This window comes from Mus caroli, chromosome 18, assembly GCF_900094665.2.
Source record: "Mus caroli chromosome 18, CAROLI_EIJ_v1.1, whole genome shotgun sequence".
NCBI lineage: Eukaryota > Metazoa > Chordata > Mammalia > Rodentia > Muridae > Mus > Mus caroli.
The window spans coordinates 53,293,297-53,308,771 of record NC_034587.1 but is presented as its reverse complement, the minus strand read 5'-3'; the positions used below and the strand labels follow the sequence as shown (position 1 = coordinate 53,308,771).

General features: G+C 44.1%; 1 protein-coding gene across 2 annotated transcripts in view; it reads right to left on the bottom strand.

The window, feature by feature from the left end:
* Nucleotides 1–11,560: 11,560 nt before the first annotated feature.
* The window catches only part of Gramd2b (GRAM domain containing 2B), a 111,781-nt gene continuing 107,866 nt past the window's right edge, over nt 11,561–15,475 (bottom strand). For both annotated transcript variants that reach the window (XM_021150618.2, XM_021150619.2), the window contains exon 14: nt 11,561–12,758. In XM_021150618.2, the coding sequence (XP_021006277.1) occupies nt 12,717–12,758 (42 nt within the window). In that variant the 3' untranslated portion in view covers nt 11,561–12,716. The remainder of the gene's footprint in view (nt 12,759–15,475) is intronic.

The window sequence follows — 15,475 nt, the reverse complement described above, 5'->3', positions numbered from 1 at the left end:
AAAAAAAAAAAAAATGTTAATTTTTTTTATTAGATATCTTCTTCATTTACATTTCAAATGCTATCCCCTTTCCTAGTTTCCTCTCGGAAAGTCCCCTATACCCTCCCCAACCCACCCACTCCCGCTTCCTGGCCCTGGCATTCCCCTGTACTGGGGCATATAATCTTCGCAAGACCAAGGGCCTCTCCTCTCCAGTGTGTTTCTTTTTCTTCCTTTTTTTTTTTTTTAAGATTTATTTATTTATTATATATAAGCACACCAGACACACCAGAAGAGGGCATCATATCTCATTACAGATGGTTGTGAGCCACCATGTGATTGCTAGGATTTGAACTCAGGTCCTTTGGAAGAGCAGTCAGTGCTCTTAACCACTGAGCCATCTCTCCAGCCCTCCTGTGTGTTTCTTGTTTGACTCCCCAGCTCATAACAGTCCTCCGGCCAGGCTAGCAAACTTGGAGGTTGTACCATGATTCAGACCGGAGCCAGGAACCTGATTGGTTTTGGATTATTATCGCTGCCCCTATGTGTTCACTGAATTATGTGGTGTTCACGATGCAAATCTAAGCGGAAAGAAATTTGTTTTCCTCCCCGTAATAGATCAGGTTCTTAGGCTGGAAGGCATGGAGGCCATGTGAAAAAGTAGGAGGAGTCCCTCCTCGTGAGGACTCTGAGGCACGTGCATCAGCTCTGGACTGCCTGCCCCGAGGCCCTTCTGACCAGAGTGATGACTTGTTTTGTTTCTGTCATGATTTCCCCATGACAGATCATCTGAGCCAGTGGAACCATGAGCTGTGCAGGAGACCCCAGGGGGCACCTAAAGGAAGCTTCTAATGTATTTGTTTCTTGTTTTGTGTGTGTGTATTTGTGTATATGTGTCTGTGTGTATGTATTTTGTGTATGTATTTGTGTCTGTGTGTATTTGTGTGTGTATGCCTGTGTGTATATTTATGTGTGTATGTCTGTGTGTATATTTATGTGTGTCTGTTTTTGTATGTGTGTGTTTGTGTATATGTATTTATGTGTGTATGCATATATGTGTGTGTATTTGTGTGTATGTATTTGTATGTGTGTATTTGTGTGTGTGTTTTGTGTATATGTATTTATGTGTGTGTATGCATTTTTGGTGTGTGTGTATTTGTGTATGTGTACATGTGTCTGTGTATTTGTGTATGTATTTGTGTGTGTGTGTGTGGCTTCACAGCAGGGAAGATTACAGAACATTTCTCATGACCATCTCCGCGTTAAATTCAAGCTCTCCTTCTCTTTGCCTCTGACAGCTATGTATATACTTACATTTTTTCCACTCACTAAATGAGAACTCAGCGGGACAGACCCTTGTCTAGCTTGGCCATGCTCTCTTCTCTGTGTTTCATGAGGTAGCTGGCACATGGCGTGGGATTAGTTAATCTTTATTGACTAGTGGATCGAGTTGGTCCCTGTGGAGGCTGCAGTAGAATCTGTGGTGGTGATGGATCATCCCCTCCCTCAGTGCTCATCCCCCCTTTCTCTTGTGGCGGGTGCACGGCTAGAAAAAAGTCAGGTCCTTAGGTTGGAAGGCGCGGAGGCCAAGTGGGAAAGTAGGAGGAATCCCTGCTTGTAAGGATGCTGAGCCACAAGGGCATCAGCTCCGGACTACCCGCTCAGAGGCCGTTCGGACCAGAGCAATGACCTTCTGTTTTGTTTCCATTGTGATTTTGGCAGTCTGTTTATCCCTTGCAGTGAGGCCCAAGTGTAAGAGCATGTTGCATTTATTTATGTGTTTATGTATTTATGTATGTATGTATTTATTTATTTCTTTCCGAGACAAAGTTTCACTATGTAGCCCTGGCTAATCGCTAACTCTGTGTAGACCATGCTAGCCTTGAACTCACAGAGATCCACCTGCCTTTGACTCCCAAGGACAGGGATCCAAGGTGTGCACCACCACATTTCAGCCCTTCCTTGCTTTTTGAGATAGGATCCCATGCTACCCAGGCCAGTCTCAGATGCACTGTGTGGCTGAAGATGACCTGAATTGAGCCTCCTGCCTCCACCTCGAAAGTGCTGAATTATAGGTGTGTACCACTATACCCAGTTTATGAGGTGCTGGGACCAGAGACCAGAGCCTAGTGCACTCTACGGATCTCCTTAGGGGTGGTGGCAGTGGATGGTTTCAGTGATGTGTGGACAGTGGGGGAGAGGTTGGTCTGCAAGCTAGCCCGTAAGTGACCAGATTGCTGAGCCACAACTTAATGGGAAAAGTCTTTTCTTGTTTTTAAGTGAATAATAATACATATTAAGTGAATAATTCCCTATAGGAATGCTCATTAAGCATAATCACATAATTGGGAGGTTTACCAATCTCATTGCAGTTATGGATCATTAAAATAAAAAACCATTTCTCCCTGGATGACCCTGGACCCTCGAGACAAAATGTTGGGTTATTTGGAATTTGACTTTGCGGTCTAACCAACATGCTATAAACTGGGAACGAGCTGCCGTGTCCCTAAATGTTTGGAAGTAGTCCTTTGGGATTGAGTAAAAATCCATAAACAGGGCCTTTTAGTTTATTTAGAGGAAGAGATTCTTTTGTTGGTATTGTTGCTGGCTGTCCTGTCTAAAGTACTCACAGAAGACAAAATCTAATCTGAACCTAATGCTTATATAATTAATTAAATTGTAATACCTCAAAGCACAATATTCTTGTTACCTTTAGAGTGTTGTAAGGAGCCGCCTTCACATTCACCATTACAAGATGGCGCTGATGGCACTGACACCCGTGTTCTAAGTAGTAAACAAGCAAGCTGCGCATGTGCCAGGGTAGCTTTCCACGCCATGTGCTCTGCCTTTCCCNTGANGACAACTCNGGCTGATGGGCTGCAGCCAATCAGGGAGTGACACGTCCGAGGCGGAGGACAGTCCTCCATAAAAGGGAGGGGGCTCCGCCATCTCTCTCTCTCTCTGGCTCTCTTCTCCACTGGCTCCTGATGGGGTAAGCAATAAAGTTTGTGCTGCAGAAGATTCCAGTTGCCCTGAGCGTGTTCTTACCAGGGGGACACACAAAAGCGCGGGCAATAGAGTGTCATGTAACTTCATGTTGACCCAGAGCAGTAGTCTAGTCTCCTCCACACTGGTGTGAATGTGCCTTTCTTTCTGTCTTGCAGTTGGTATGTAGGGACATATCCGGGACTTGCTTAGCCTCACTTTCTGGGTAGGCCAGAGGCATGGGGCAGGGGAATGCTCACTTATCCTCACACTGATGCCTTCCTTTGGTCACAGTTTCCAACTGACCCCTGCATGACCTCAGAGCCACTACATGTGCCAACCAGTGCTGGGATGTGGGCCACTGCTTCCACATTGAGAGTCTCCACAGCAGTCCTGCCAGGTCAGATTCCATAGGCTCAAGAGAAAAAATAATCAAACAAACAGAAACCATTGTACTGTTTTGAGAGACAAGCCTGGCATATTTTAGTGGCAGGTTATTACCTAAAACAAACTGTGGGCCGATTAACTCATACATAGCATGTGGCTGCCCAGAGTTTACAGGAATCTTAGGGAAGATAAATGATTTTTTTTTCAGGTTGGTTTACTGGAAGCCTTTCTCCCTTCATTCTGAGAAAAGCGTGGCTCTCAACTCCAGCCAGGATAATCATGAGATTTGTATGTGTGTGCATCTGTGCACATGTGAGCATTTGTGTGTACTTGTAGGAGTAGCGTACTATTTCTGTGCAAAATCAGGCCTAAGATGTGTAAGGCTTGGAACTGTTACACTTGGCAGTTGTTTGAGTAAGTGATTATAAAAAATATATATATATCTAGAGCTGATGAGACAGCTCACTGAGGAAAGGCCAGTGAGCAAGAGGCAGCTGGGTCCAGTTTCTGTCCGTTTTTGTGCTAGGGTCTCATTATGTAGCCCTAGCTGGCCTGAGACTCTCAGTGTAGACCAGGCTAGCCTCAAACTCATGGAGATCCATAAGCTTCCGCCTCTGTAAACTCTGAGATTAAAGGTGTGTATTCCCCTCTGGGTAAGAAATGTTCTTGAAGAGTAGCTAGTGTAGAACCTTCTATAGCAGTGGTTAACTAATGCTTTGTATAGTGGTTCCTAATGCTTTGAACCTTTAATATAGTTTCTCATGTTGTGGTGACCTCCCAACCATAGCATTATTTTCATTGCTCCTTTAGAACTAAAATTTTGCTACTGTAATGAATCATAATGTATGTATCTGATATACAGGATATCTGATATGCAACCCCAAGGGGCTTGTGAGCCACAGGTTGAGAATCACTGTTTCAGTGGGTGAAGCCTGACTCACATTCCACAGTTCAGCAGCAACAGCAGCCTTGGGCTTGGGATGACCCTGTATTACGGTATCCCTGTAATCAGTATCTTGTGGGATTTCCTTCAAGTCTTTAGAAGTGTGTCATTTTCCCCATTACAGGGGACACAATAAATGCTCAACAAGACAGAAAACCCCCAAATCTCACCATTAGCAACCCCAGAAGAGAACTTTGAAGCCTGTAGGCTTAGATTTTTCTAAGTCTACCTTATTTAGGGTTCTTGAATGCTCCAACCTCCCTTGTAGCCCACTGACCAGAGGAAGGGGAGAAAGATGGTTAATAGGACAAGGGGTGTGTGGACCTGTTTAGAAGCAGTTCTTTGGGATGATACCAGTCGTTGTCAGAATATCAGCAATCCAGTCCAATGTTTGCTCTAAATAATGGAATCTTTGGGAGATACTATATAGTTCATAAAAACCAAATTCACAAGATATGCGATTTGAATCTAGATGTTCCCCACAGACTCATGTTTCCCTCCCAGTGGGTAGAGGTAGTACAAGTTCCTGGATGTATGCCTTTGAAGCTTATGCCTGGTTGACAGTCACTTTTCTCTTAGCCCTGAGGTGGACAGCCTCCGGCACATGCCCTTACTGCCATGACGTTCTGTGTAAGTGTATGGGGCCAGGAAACTGTGGACTGGATGGACCCTGTACAATGCTGAGCCAGATTAATTGTTCCTTGTGTACGATGTTCTCTCAGGTCCTTTGTTCTGACATAGGAAAGAAGACAGAGGCTGTGCTCTTTCATTTTCTCATGGCCAGGATTTGAACAGCATAGTACCCTATGCATGAGGACAGACATCTGCACAAGAAGCTTTTCCAGATGTGAAAGGAAGCAGGATGGGCTAGTGTTAGTCCTATCAGCTGGTCCTGGCTGCCTGGTCACCTTTCGGCACGCCTTTTACCCAAGAAGGCCAGAAGAGGGCGTCGGATCTCCCGGAACTGGAGTTACAGATGGTTTGTGAGCAGCTGTGTGGGTAATGGGAATCAAATCCAGGTTGTCTGAAAGAGCAGCCAGCGTTCTTGACCACTGGGCCATCTCTCCACGCCTCCAGCGCTGTTTATGAAGCTGGAAGCAGAGGTGGCATATTTTATCCTTTATAAATGTCATGGTCTGATTCATTAAAGTTTACCCAAATGTCAGGAAGTGGCCCATACATAGAAAGCCCGAAAGTGCCAGAACAAAAGATTATAAAACATTGATTTAGAAATAGAAAACCGCATAATTTTTTTTCCAGGAAGAGCATGTATCTGGCTTTACACATCTACTTTAACAGCAGGTGTGGCCGTGTGCAGACATTTATCTGGCGGAGAACCAAGAGGAAAGCTGAGAGCTTTTCCGCCATTGCTCCCCAGGAGCAGCATTGCATGCAGTTTTCCCACATACCCACTGTAGCCAAGCTTGCTGCCGCGCGTTTGCCATGGCGTCTTCACAGTTCATTCATCGTTATCACCTCTTACCTAGACAGAATTTAGGACACTGAGCCATTTCCATGGACCAGTGGGAGGTTCCAGTTCTCCAGCCGTGTTCTTTCCTTTTGTCTAAATCAGGCAAGGGGATGTAGAGGTGTAATTTCCACGCCCTTTCTTCCCGAGACTGTAGTTGATGTAGAGGTGCGATTCCCACCAACTATTATATGCCCCCCAACCCCCACCCCGTGAAGGGGAATTCGTTTTTCATGTGACTTGTCCCAAAGGACTACCAAATTCTTACGTATGAACTGACTTTCATATCATTTGTTGTTATTTCATTTTTGTAAGTGTTCATGAGTATTATGTGTTTGTGTGTGCCCACAGTTGTATGCGTGTGTGGAGTGTGGTGTGTAGAGGCTGGAGGTCAATGTTGAGTACCTTTGTTATTGAGTCTGGAACTCACTGATGCAGCTAGACTGGCTAGCAGGCACCATGGATCCATTAATTCTACCCACCCCGACCCCTCCCGTCCCCAGTGCCAGGATTATAGGATTATTATTATGTAGGTTCTAGGGATCCAGTTTAGGTCCTAGGGTTGTGAGGCAAGCAGTTGGTGACTAGGCCATCTTCCCAACCCCACATCTGTTAGTTTAGATTAATAATTATTGCTGATATGCAAGTACAAAGAAAATGAATACTTGAGCGGCTCAAGTTCCCTGAGATATTTATACATACTGATACAGTCCTTCTTTTCCTTTTTTTTTTTTAAATTATTCTTTACATGTGTTGGTGTTTTGCTTGCATGTATGTGTGAAGGTGTTGGATCCTCTGGAACTGGAGTTCCAGACAGTTGTGAGCAGTGTGCTGGGAATAGAACCAGAGTCCTCTGGAAGAGCAGGCAGTGCTCTTAACCTCTGAACCACATCTCCAGCTCCTACTGTTGTTTTCTTTAAAAGCCTCATTGAATTGGCTGGGGAGATGATAGCACATCAGGTAAGGGTGCCAGCATCGATGGCTACTGCTGACTGAGTTTATTCCTGGCACTCACGTGGTTAAGAGAGAAATGACACCCACCTAATGTTCTCAGACCTCCCCACCCTTACCATGGCACATGTGGGTCTACACACATACAAACACACATACACACATACATACACACACACACACACACACACACACACACACACACACACAATATAATTTTATAAACTTAACATGGAGACAGGCACATTAAATAAAATGTAGTTTAAAAACTCCACCAAAAATCCATTTAGCGGGGCTGGAGAGATAGCTCAAATGTTAAGAGCACTGAATGCTCTTCCAGAGACCTGGGTTCAAATCTCAGCATCTACATGGTAGCGCACAACTGTCTGTAACTCCAAGATCTGACACCCTCATATATAGAGACAGACAGACTGACAAGACACTAATGAACATAAAATAAAAACAATAAGTTGTTAAAACTCCATTTAGGATCTAGGGATGTGGGTCAGGTGGTAGAGTCTAGCACTCAGAACGTTGCATAAAACAGATGTGGGAGTTATACACCTGTTATCCAGCACCGAGAGATGGAAGCAGGAACACCAGGTGTTCGAGGTCATCTTGAGCCAGTCTGTCTCAAAAACACAAGTGGGCAAAGGCAGGGAAGACCTTGGTGCAGGGTTAGAGGAAGTGGAGCCAGAAGGGGGCATTAGTGTCCTGTCCCACTTCCTGATGCACAGAGGGGTACACATGGCCACTGACGGTAGCTTTAGAGGTTTCCCAAGAACCCAAAGGCTGTGTGTGCTGACTCAAATGCATGCACATCTCCGATCAAGTGTGCTAATAGGATTCTGGTTACAGGGCAAATTCTGAGCTTACACAGGGATCAGATGACTGGATTTAGCACACTGATTTAAGACTGCATATTTTGTGTGGGTGAAGAAATTTATACACCGATGGTGGGAATGTATATTAGAGATGATAGCCCATAGTTTTGTTCCTTTTAATATTTTTAAATTTTAATTTAAATTTGTGTGTGTGTGTGTGTTTATAGGTACCCAAGAAGGTCACAGGGTATTAGATACCCTGAAGTTACAGATGGTTGTAAGCTACCTGACACAGATGTTGTCAAGTTTTCTGAGAAAACAGTATATGTTCTTAACCATGGACCCACCTCTCCAGTTCAGTTCTATAGTTTCTTAAAAAGTTAACCACATACTTGCCATTTCAATTCTTAGTGAGTGGTTTTTCAGGAAAAAGTGAAAATACATACCTATAGAGACCTGTACTAGAATAGTTATAGCAGTTTTATTTATTTTTAAGAGATTGATTTTATCTTTATTCCATGTGTATGAGGGTTTGCCTGCTTGCATCTATGAGCACTGCATGGTTACAGAAGAGGGAGCCCTATCCCCTGGAACTGGAGTTACAGCTGTTGGCTGTCGTGTGGGCACTGGGAACTAAATCTGGGTCCTCTGCAGAAGCAATCGTGTTCCTTTTCTGTTGTTATTTTGAGACAAGGTTCTCTGTGTAGACCTGACTGTTCTGGAACTCCCTCTGTAGACAAGGCTTGACCCAAACTCAGAGCTTCACTTCCCTCTGCCTCCCGAGAGCTGGGATTAAAGGCATGTGTCACCATGCCTGGCTACTGTAAATATCCCTACTTACCCCTTAGCTATGCAGCTGTCTCTCCAGGCTCAGAAGCTTTATTTACAATGAACTAGAGTAAACATACCAGACGTCTACCACAAGTGAACAGATAAACAATTTATGATAGACACAGTGAAATTCTACTGAATAACAAAAAGGAGTAAAATACTGAAATATTAAAAAGTTAGATACAGCCAGGCGTGGTGGCGCACACCTTTAATCCCAGCACTCGGGAGGCAGAGGCAGGCGGATTTCTGGGTTCTAGGCCAGCCTGGTCTACAAAGTGAGTGCCAGGACAGCCAGGGCTACACAGAGAAACCCTGTCTCGAAAAACCAAAAAAAAAAAAAAAAAGTTAGATACATATTGAATAATTGTGCTAAATAAAAGATCCCAGGAGATGGCTCAGTGGGAATGGAGGCTTGCCACCAAGCCTGAAGTGACTTGAGTTCAAGCTCCGAGACGAAAACTGTCTATGGGAAGAATCAACTTCTGCCGGTTGCTCTCTCAGCCCACACGTGTGACCTCCCCCTATATGGAATCAATCACTCAGACACTGTGTGGTTCCACTTACACAAACTGCCAGAATACAGTTGTTGTCATTTTACAAAACAGAATGCAGATCAGTAGTTATTGGGCTAGGGGCACTAGGAAAGGTGTGAGAACCCACTGGCAAGGGCTTTCTTTAGGGGGTAGTGATATTTGACCATCTTGACTCTGATGACTTCTCATGTATATACTTAGGTCAGAATGTATCAGATTGTATATTTTAAACATGTAGAGCTACTGTCTGTAAATCATAAATCAATAGTGTTATGCAACTTAGTTTTGTGTAAAATGTAAATCATAAATCAACAGTGTTACAATCAGGAAAAGCACAAATCAAAATGTTGTTAGGATGACGGTGGGTAGACCAGATGGTACAAATATCCCCTGTTGAGGTTAACAAACCATAGCGTTACGGCCCCAGACATCTGATCAGGCATCTCTCACCTGGGGCAAGAAGTTTATTGGAGGCTTGTTTTCTTCTTTATTCCTTTCTTCTGGGGGCCTATATATACATAGGCAGGAGAGCAGAGAGTTCACTGTCACAACGCTCAAATGAAGGAACAAAGGGCCAAGGCAACTCCTATTGGACCAGAGCCTGAGAATGCAGGATGGAAGGAGCCCAAATATGCTTAGGGTCAACGCTTCTTACTCACTCCGTATGGCAGATGGAGCAGGGAACTGAAGACAGAAGCAGCAGTTACTACACTCACTTAAGCAAACATAGCCAAGGGACACCCAGGAAGTAACAAAGCAATGCTCTCAGGGCACACTTGTGTGGTTCTGAGACAGGAGGAAGACATTTCTCTCTACAAGATGCTTAAAATAGGTAGCCGGGGCTAGAGAGACAGCTCAGTGGTTATGAGCTTGTCCTGCTCCTACAGAGACCCTGGGTTTGGTTTCCAGTACCCCACGTTGGTTCACAGTCATCCGTAACTACATTTCCAGGGAATCTGATGCTCTCTTAGTCTTCAACAGGTACCAGGCATATATAAGGTATATATACATATATTCAGGCCAAACAACTCACATAAAAAATAGGATAAGTACATCTTTAAAAAATGAGGTTGAGTGACGGCAGGACAGACAGATGCATACGTCCCCGTGCTGTATTTTCTCATACTTTTGTGGATTAAGGCCACTTTCAGAAATAGTTGTCAAAGTGAGGCTTTTTTGACAAGACTCTTAGAACCTAAAGGATAATGAGTTGTGTGCTTTGTAAAGACCCACGTATACAGTGGCTTCATCTGCAGGCAGGGGTCACTTTACCCTCCGTTTGTCATTACTATACACAGAGCATTGGTGTGGTAGATCCAATGTCTGTGTGTGTGTGTGTGAGTGTGTGTGTGTACAGAAGAAAGAAAAAAAGAGAGAAATTTCATTAAGTGGTTAGGAACACACAAGATAAGAAAAACCACAACAGAAAAAGTGGTTTTCAGTCTTTCTTCCCACATTAGAAAAAGCTTTGCATTTAGACACAACAAAGATGGCCTGAAAATTCAGGGAATCAAAGGTGCCACATTAAGCTATGAATGGTGCATAGGCCTGAGACTCCTGAACCAGGGAAACTGGGCCTGGGGACACGTGTGACGGCAGCTTGAGCTATGTCAGGTGATCTAGTCACAGCAGGCTTAAAAACAGGAGGAATTTTGGACACAGGCTTTAAAACAGCACCCGAGGGGCTGCTGAGATGGCTCAGAGGGTTAAGTGCTTGTGTCAAACCTAGCAACCTGGATTGATTCCGAGGACTCAGATGCTGAGAGAATCAACTTCTGCAAGCTGTCACCTGATCTCCACACGTCACGCACCTTTCACACATGGTGTGTATGCTGCCCACTCCAAATAGAAAGATGTCATAAAAGAGGCAGAGAAGGTTACACATGAAAGGATATCCTGAGCTGGTGAGATGGCAAAATCCCGATGGTTACCTTCCTTAGCAACTGTGTTCTTACCAGTTCAAGGGACATTCTTAGAGGCTGGGGATGACGTGTGCTTCTGATCCTAGTGCTTGGGAGGCAGAGGCAGGCAGATCTCTGTGAGCTTGAGGCTAGCCTGGTCTACCTACAGAGTGAGTTCCAGAGAGCCGAGGCTACACAGAGAAACCCTGTCTTGAAAACCAACCAACCAACCAACCAACCAACCAACCAACCAACCAACCAACCAACCAAAAAAAAAACCCAAACCCAAAAGAAACTCCCCCCACCAAACCAAATAAAAACCTATGGTATCTGTTCTGGGAAGCCACTTGCCCAGCAAAGCTACATGCTTTAGAGGCTCCACCATCTTCACACTGGCACATTTTCTTTGGTACTTTCAGCCTCATTAATAAAATGGGTAAGAGGAAGGCAGACTATCATGTCTGAGGTTGAACACCTCTTAAAATCTCAATCAAACCTAGGAATCAAACATTCGCCTATTGATTTCAAAGCTCATTTTCCCCCCTTGATACCATTATAACAACAAACAACAACAACAACAACAACAAACCCTTAAACTTTCTTTTAACTTATAAATACTCCATGGTGGTGGTGACATTGGTGGCGGTGGCGGGTGGCAGTCGGTAAGAATGAAGCTGAAAGTGATAGTGTGGATGTGAGGAGATTTAAACACCACCGCAAGTCTTTGGCAAGAGAATTTACAAATGCAGGAAACAGCATTAGCTAGAGTGCCTTAGGCAATGAGTATTTATTAATAGCTGGTGCACCAGGCACAGTTACCCAGTATGCTCGCAAATACACACGACATCACCAATCCACTTATTAGCTTATCTGATTAAACAAAACACATTTCATAGAAATGATTTATAAAACGCACTGCAGATAGAAATGTTTTATACTTACACATCTTTTGGTACCCTAAATAATTATTCATAAAAACCAGCCAACCCATACTGCAAGTAAAGTTAGCAGACCACCACTTATTGCTTTATTGTAGGAGAAAGACATCCAATTACCATCCTGAAATGGGTTTTAGAGTCCAACACAGACATCCTGCCTCAACGCTGCTTCTGCCATCCGCTTATGATCCTAGGAACGGGGCTTTCCGTCCCATGTTAAATCACTATGACAACTTTTGGCTGAAAGGTTCGTTTTGGTTTCAGAGTGAATGTGATTTAGTATTTCAGAGTCACACCTCAAAGATTCCCGACGGGAGGTTGGCGGGAATCACTTCAATAAAGTACTCGTCACGCGAACAAGACAGCACAACGCAAATGGGACACTTAATTCTCTTTACCGGGCATGCTCAGAAAACTGAATTGGGAAATTAAAAGGCATAGATGAAAGAAATCAGAACATAAGAGCAGAAGGGGGAAAATAAAAACCCACAAAAATACAGGGGTTGGAAGCAAGCTTATTAGGCTCTTGCCTTGTTGTGGCTAATTCTCTAAAGGACCATTTTGAGTTTGCTGGCATACAGTGTACCCCTTAGGTCTGATGGCTGACCAGGATGGGTGAAGGCATGAAAGAGAAGGCTAAGAAAGGGCTGAAAAGCATGGAGTGCTGTGTTTCCTGATCGTTACCATAACCCTCGTGCTACAGGTGTCTTCCGGGACCTTGCTCACCTCCCGAGATGGGTCTGTTATCTTCAGGCAGCAGCAGCAGCAGAGACAAGGTCAACTTTTATTGCACAAAAGCAAACTCATTCCCCTTTCCCCACCCCCTTTCCTAAGCTGGAGACCTCCAAAGAGCAAACACATCTGGATTCTCAGCATCCCGCGCCTCTGGCCAGCAGGGGGCGTACAACAGACTCTCAAGAAGCACCGACTTCAAGGGAGAACGTGAGGTATTCTGTTGGTCCCAGCAGCTGGTCACTCAGTCACCATTCTCAAGCAGCTTTTGTAAGTTGTTTTGTATCTTGAAACAATAAAAAAAAAAGATGGCGTTATTATAAGTAATATGCATCTTAAGAGTGTATTTGCTGTGGCCGGGAAATGCTGGACATTATTCTATCTAGAATAAAAAAAGCTATTCGGAGGTGAAATTTAAATAAAGCTCTGGGGCTGGTGAGATGGCTCAGTGGGTAAGAGCACCCGACTGCTCTTCCGAAGGTCCAGAGTTCAAATCCCAGCAACCACATGGTGACTCACAACCATCCGTAACGAGATCTGGCGCCCTCTTCTGGAGTGTCTGAAGACAGCTACAGTGTACTTTACATATAATAAATAAATAAATCTTTAAAATAAATAAATAAATAAACAAACAAATAAATAAATAAATAAATAAATAAATAAATAAATAAAGCTCTGCCCTGTGGCTTTAAGTAGCAGATGTGTCATAATGTTTAGCAATGATATTACACATTCCTACATATAATATCTACAGAAGATTGACTTCTAGAGAGACCTGAAGACTTACAGTCCACAGTTGGGCATTAAAATGCTCTCACGAAACACTAAATAAGTGAGTTTTAAAGAATTCAGAACAGAAGAGTGCTACACTCTTTTAATCCTAGCACGGTGTCTTCATAGTGAGTTCCAGGGCAGCCAGGGTTACATAGAGAGAAACCTTGTCTCAAAAACAAACAAACAAACAAACAAACAAACAAACAAACAAACAATTCAGAGCAAGGGATACTGAGCAACCAGTATTATGATGGGAATAGAGAATCCCATGGATCAAAAGAACATACCCTTCATCTATGGTCTGGTATTTGTAGCCCCACTACTAAACAGAACCCCCAAAGTCCTATATCAGTGATCCTTTGATTTGGGGCTTTAGTCACAATTGCATTAGTGATTTACTAAGAAGAGCTATCCAAGCTCGCTTTGTCTCATCATGGAGTTCCCATTAGCAGGAAGTCCTTCCCTAGGTATGACGTCCTGACTTTAGACCCCCTGGCCTCCAGACTGAGAGCTTAATATACCCTTTTTTTCTTTACAAATTTACCCAATTTGTGAGCACTAAGTTATAGCTGCATAGCAAACTAAGGCACTGCTTGGAGGAAGCCTGTGATATCCTACAGGCATGCTTGGGGAGCAAAAAATAAGGGGGCTCTGTCTTAGTTAGGGTTTTCATTGCTGTGCACAGGCACCATGACCGAGAACTCTTCTTAGAAAAGACAACATTTAATTGGGACTGGCTTGCAGGTTCAGAGGTTCAGTCCATTATCATCAAGGTGGGAGCATGGCAGCATCCAGGCAAGCATGGTGTAGGCAGAGCTGAGAGTTCTACATCTCCATCTGAAGGCTGCTAATGGAAGACTGGCTTCCAGGCAGCTAGGATGAGGGTCTTAAGCTCATACCCACAGTGACACACCTACTCCAACAAGGCCATACCTCCTAATGGTGCCACTCCCTGGGCCAGGCAAATACAAACCATCACAGGTTCTAACAAGCCTAGGTAGGTACTTATTTATGTATTCTAGCCTTGACTATGCCACCCCATACAGAAGCAGGGTCTCCATTTGTAACTGAGGGTAAGGGATGATCAGTGATAGGACCATGTACACAGGTAGCAAGCGACAGAGCAAGAATAAATAAAAACATAGGACTCTAAAATTGAATGTTCTTCCCACTGTTTCTCTATCACTGATACCACTTCTAGTCCTAAGTAAACAATGACCTCTTTACCTATTAAAAGCTTCTGGGGGAGATGGACTGCTGGAGAGATGGATGGCTCAGCAGGTAAGAGAACTCTCTGCTCTTGCAGAGGAGCCTGATTCAGTTCCCAGCACCCACATGTGGTGGCTTACTGCCTGTAACTCCAGTCCCAGGTAATCTAATGACTTCTGTCCTCAAGGGGCACGTGTATGCATGTGGTATACACACATACATACAGTCACATATTCACACACTAAAAATAAATACAAATAAATTTTAGATCATTCTGAGCTGGTGAGACGGGTCAGTGGTTGTAGCAGCTAGCTTTGCCTTCACCTAGTCAGGAACCTAGAGACACCTAGGAAAAGGGAGCCTGGGTTGAGGCGTTGCCTCCGTCACACTGGCTTGTTGGATGCATGTCTGGGAGGCATTTTCTTACTTGCTAATGGATGTAGGCAGGCCTAGCTCAGAGGGCAATGCCACTGGCAGGCAGGTGGGCCTGGGGTGTATAAAAGAAGCAACTAAGGCCAGAGTTCCCAGCACCCAGATGCTAGCTCACAAATGTCTGCAACTCCAGTTTTGCAGGAGGGATGGGAGGCTCCAGCTCCCTCTTCTGGCCTTTCATGTACTGCATACATGTGGTGCGTGTATATATACATGCAGTCGAAACACTCAGATCCATAAAATAAAAAAAAAAAAATTTTAAAAAAACCTGAGTGGCTGGAGAGACAGCTCCGTGGTTAAGACCACTGGCTGCTCTTCCAGAGGTCTTGAGTGCAATTCCCAGCAACAACAGGGTGATTCACAACCATCTATAGGGGGATCTGATGTCCTCTTCTAGCATTCAGAGAATATGTGCAGCAGAGCACTCGTGCATTAAATAAAAAAAAAAAAACTGGGGTGGGCAGAGATGGGTCAGTGGGTTAGAGCACTTGCTGTTTTTGTAGAAGATCTGGTATCAGTTTCTGGCACCCACACAGTGGTTCACTATTGTCTATTACTCCAGTTCCAGGGAATCTGATACCCAATTCT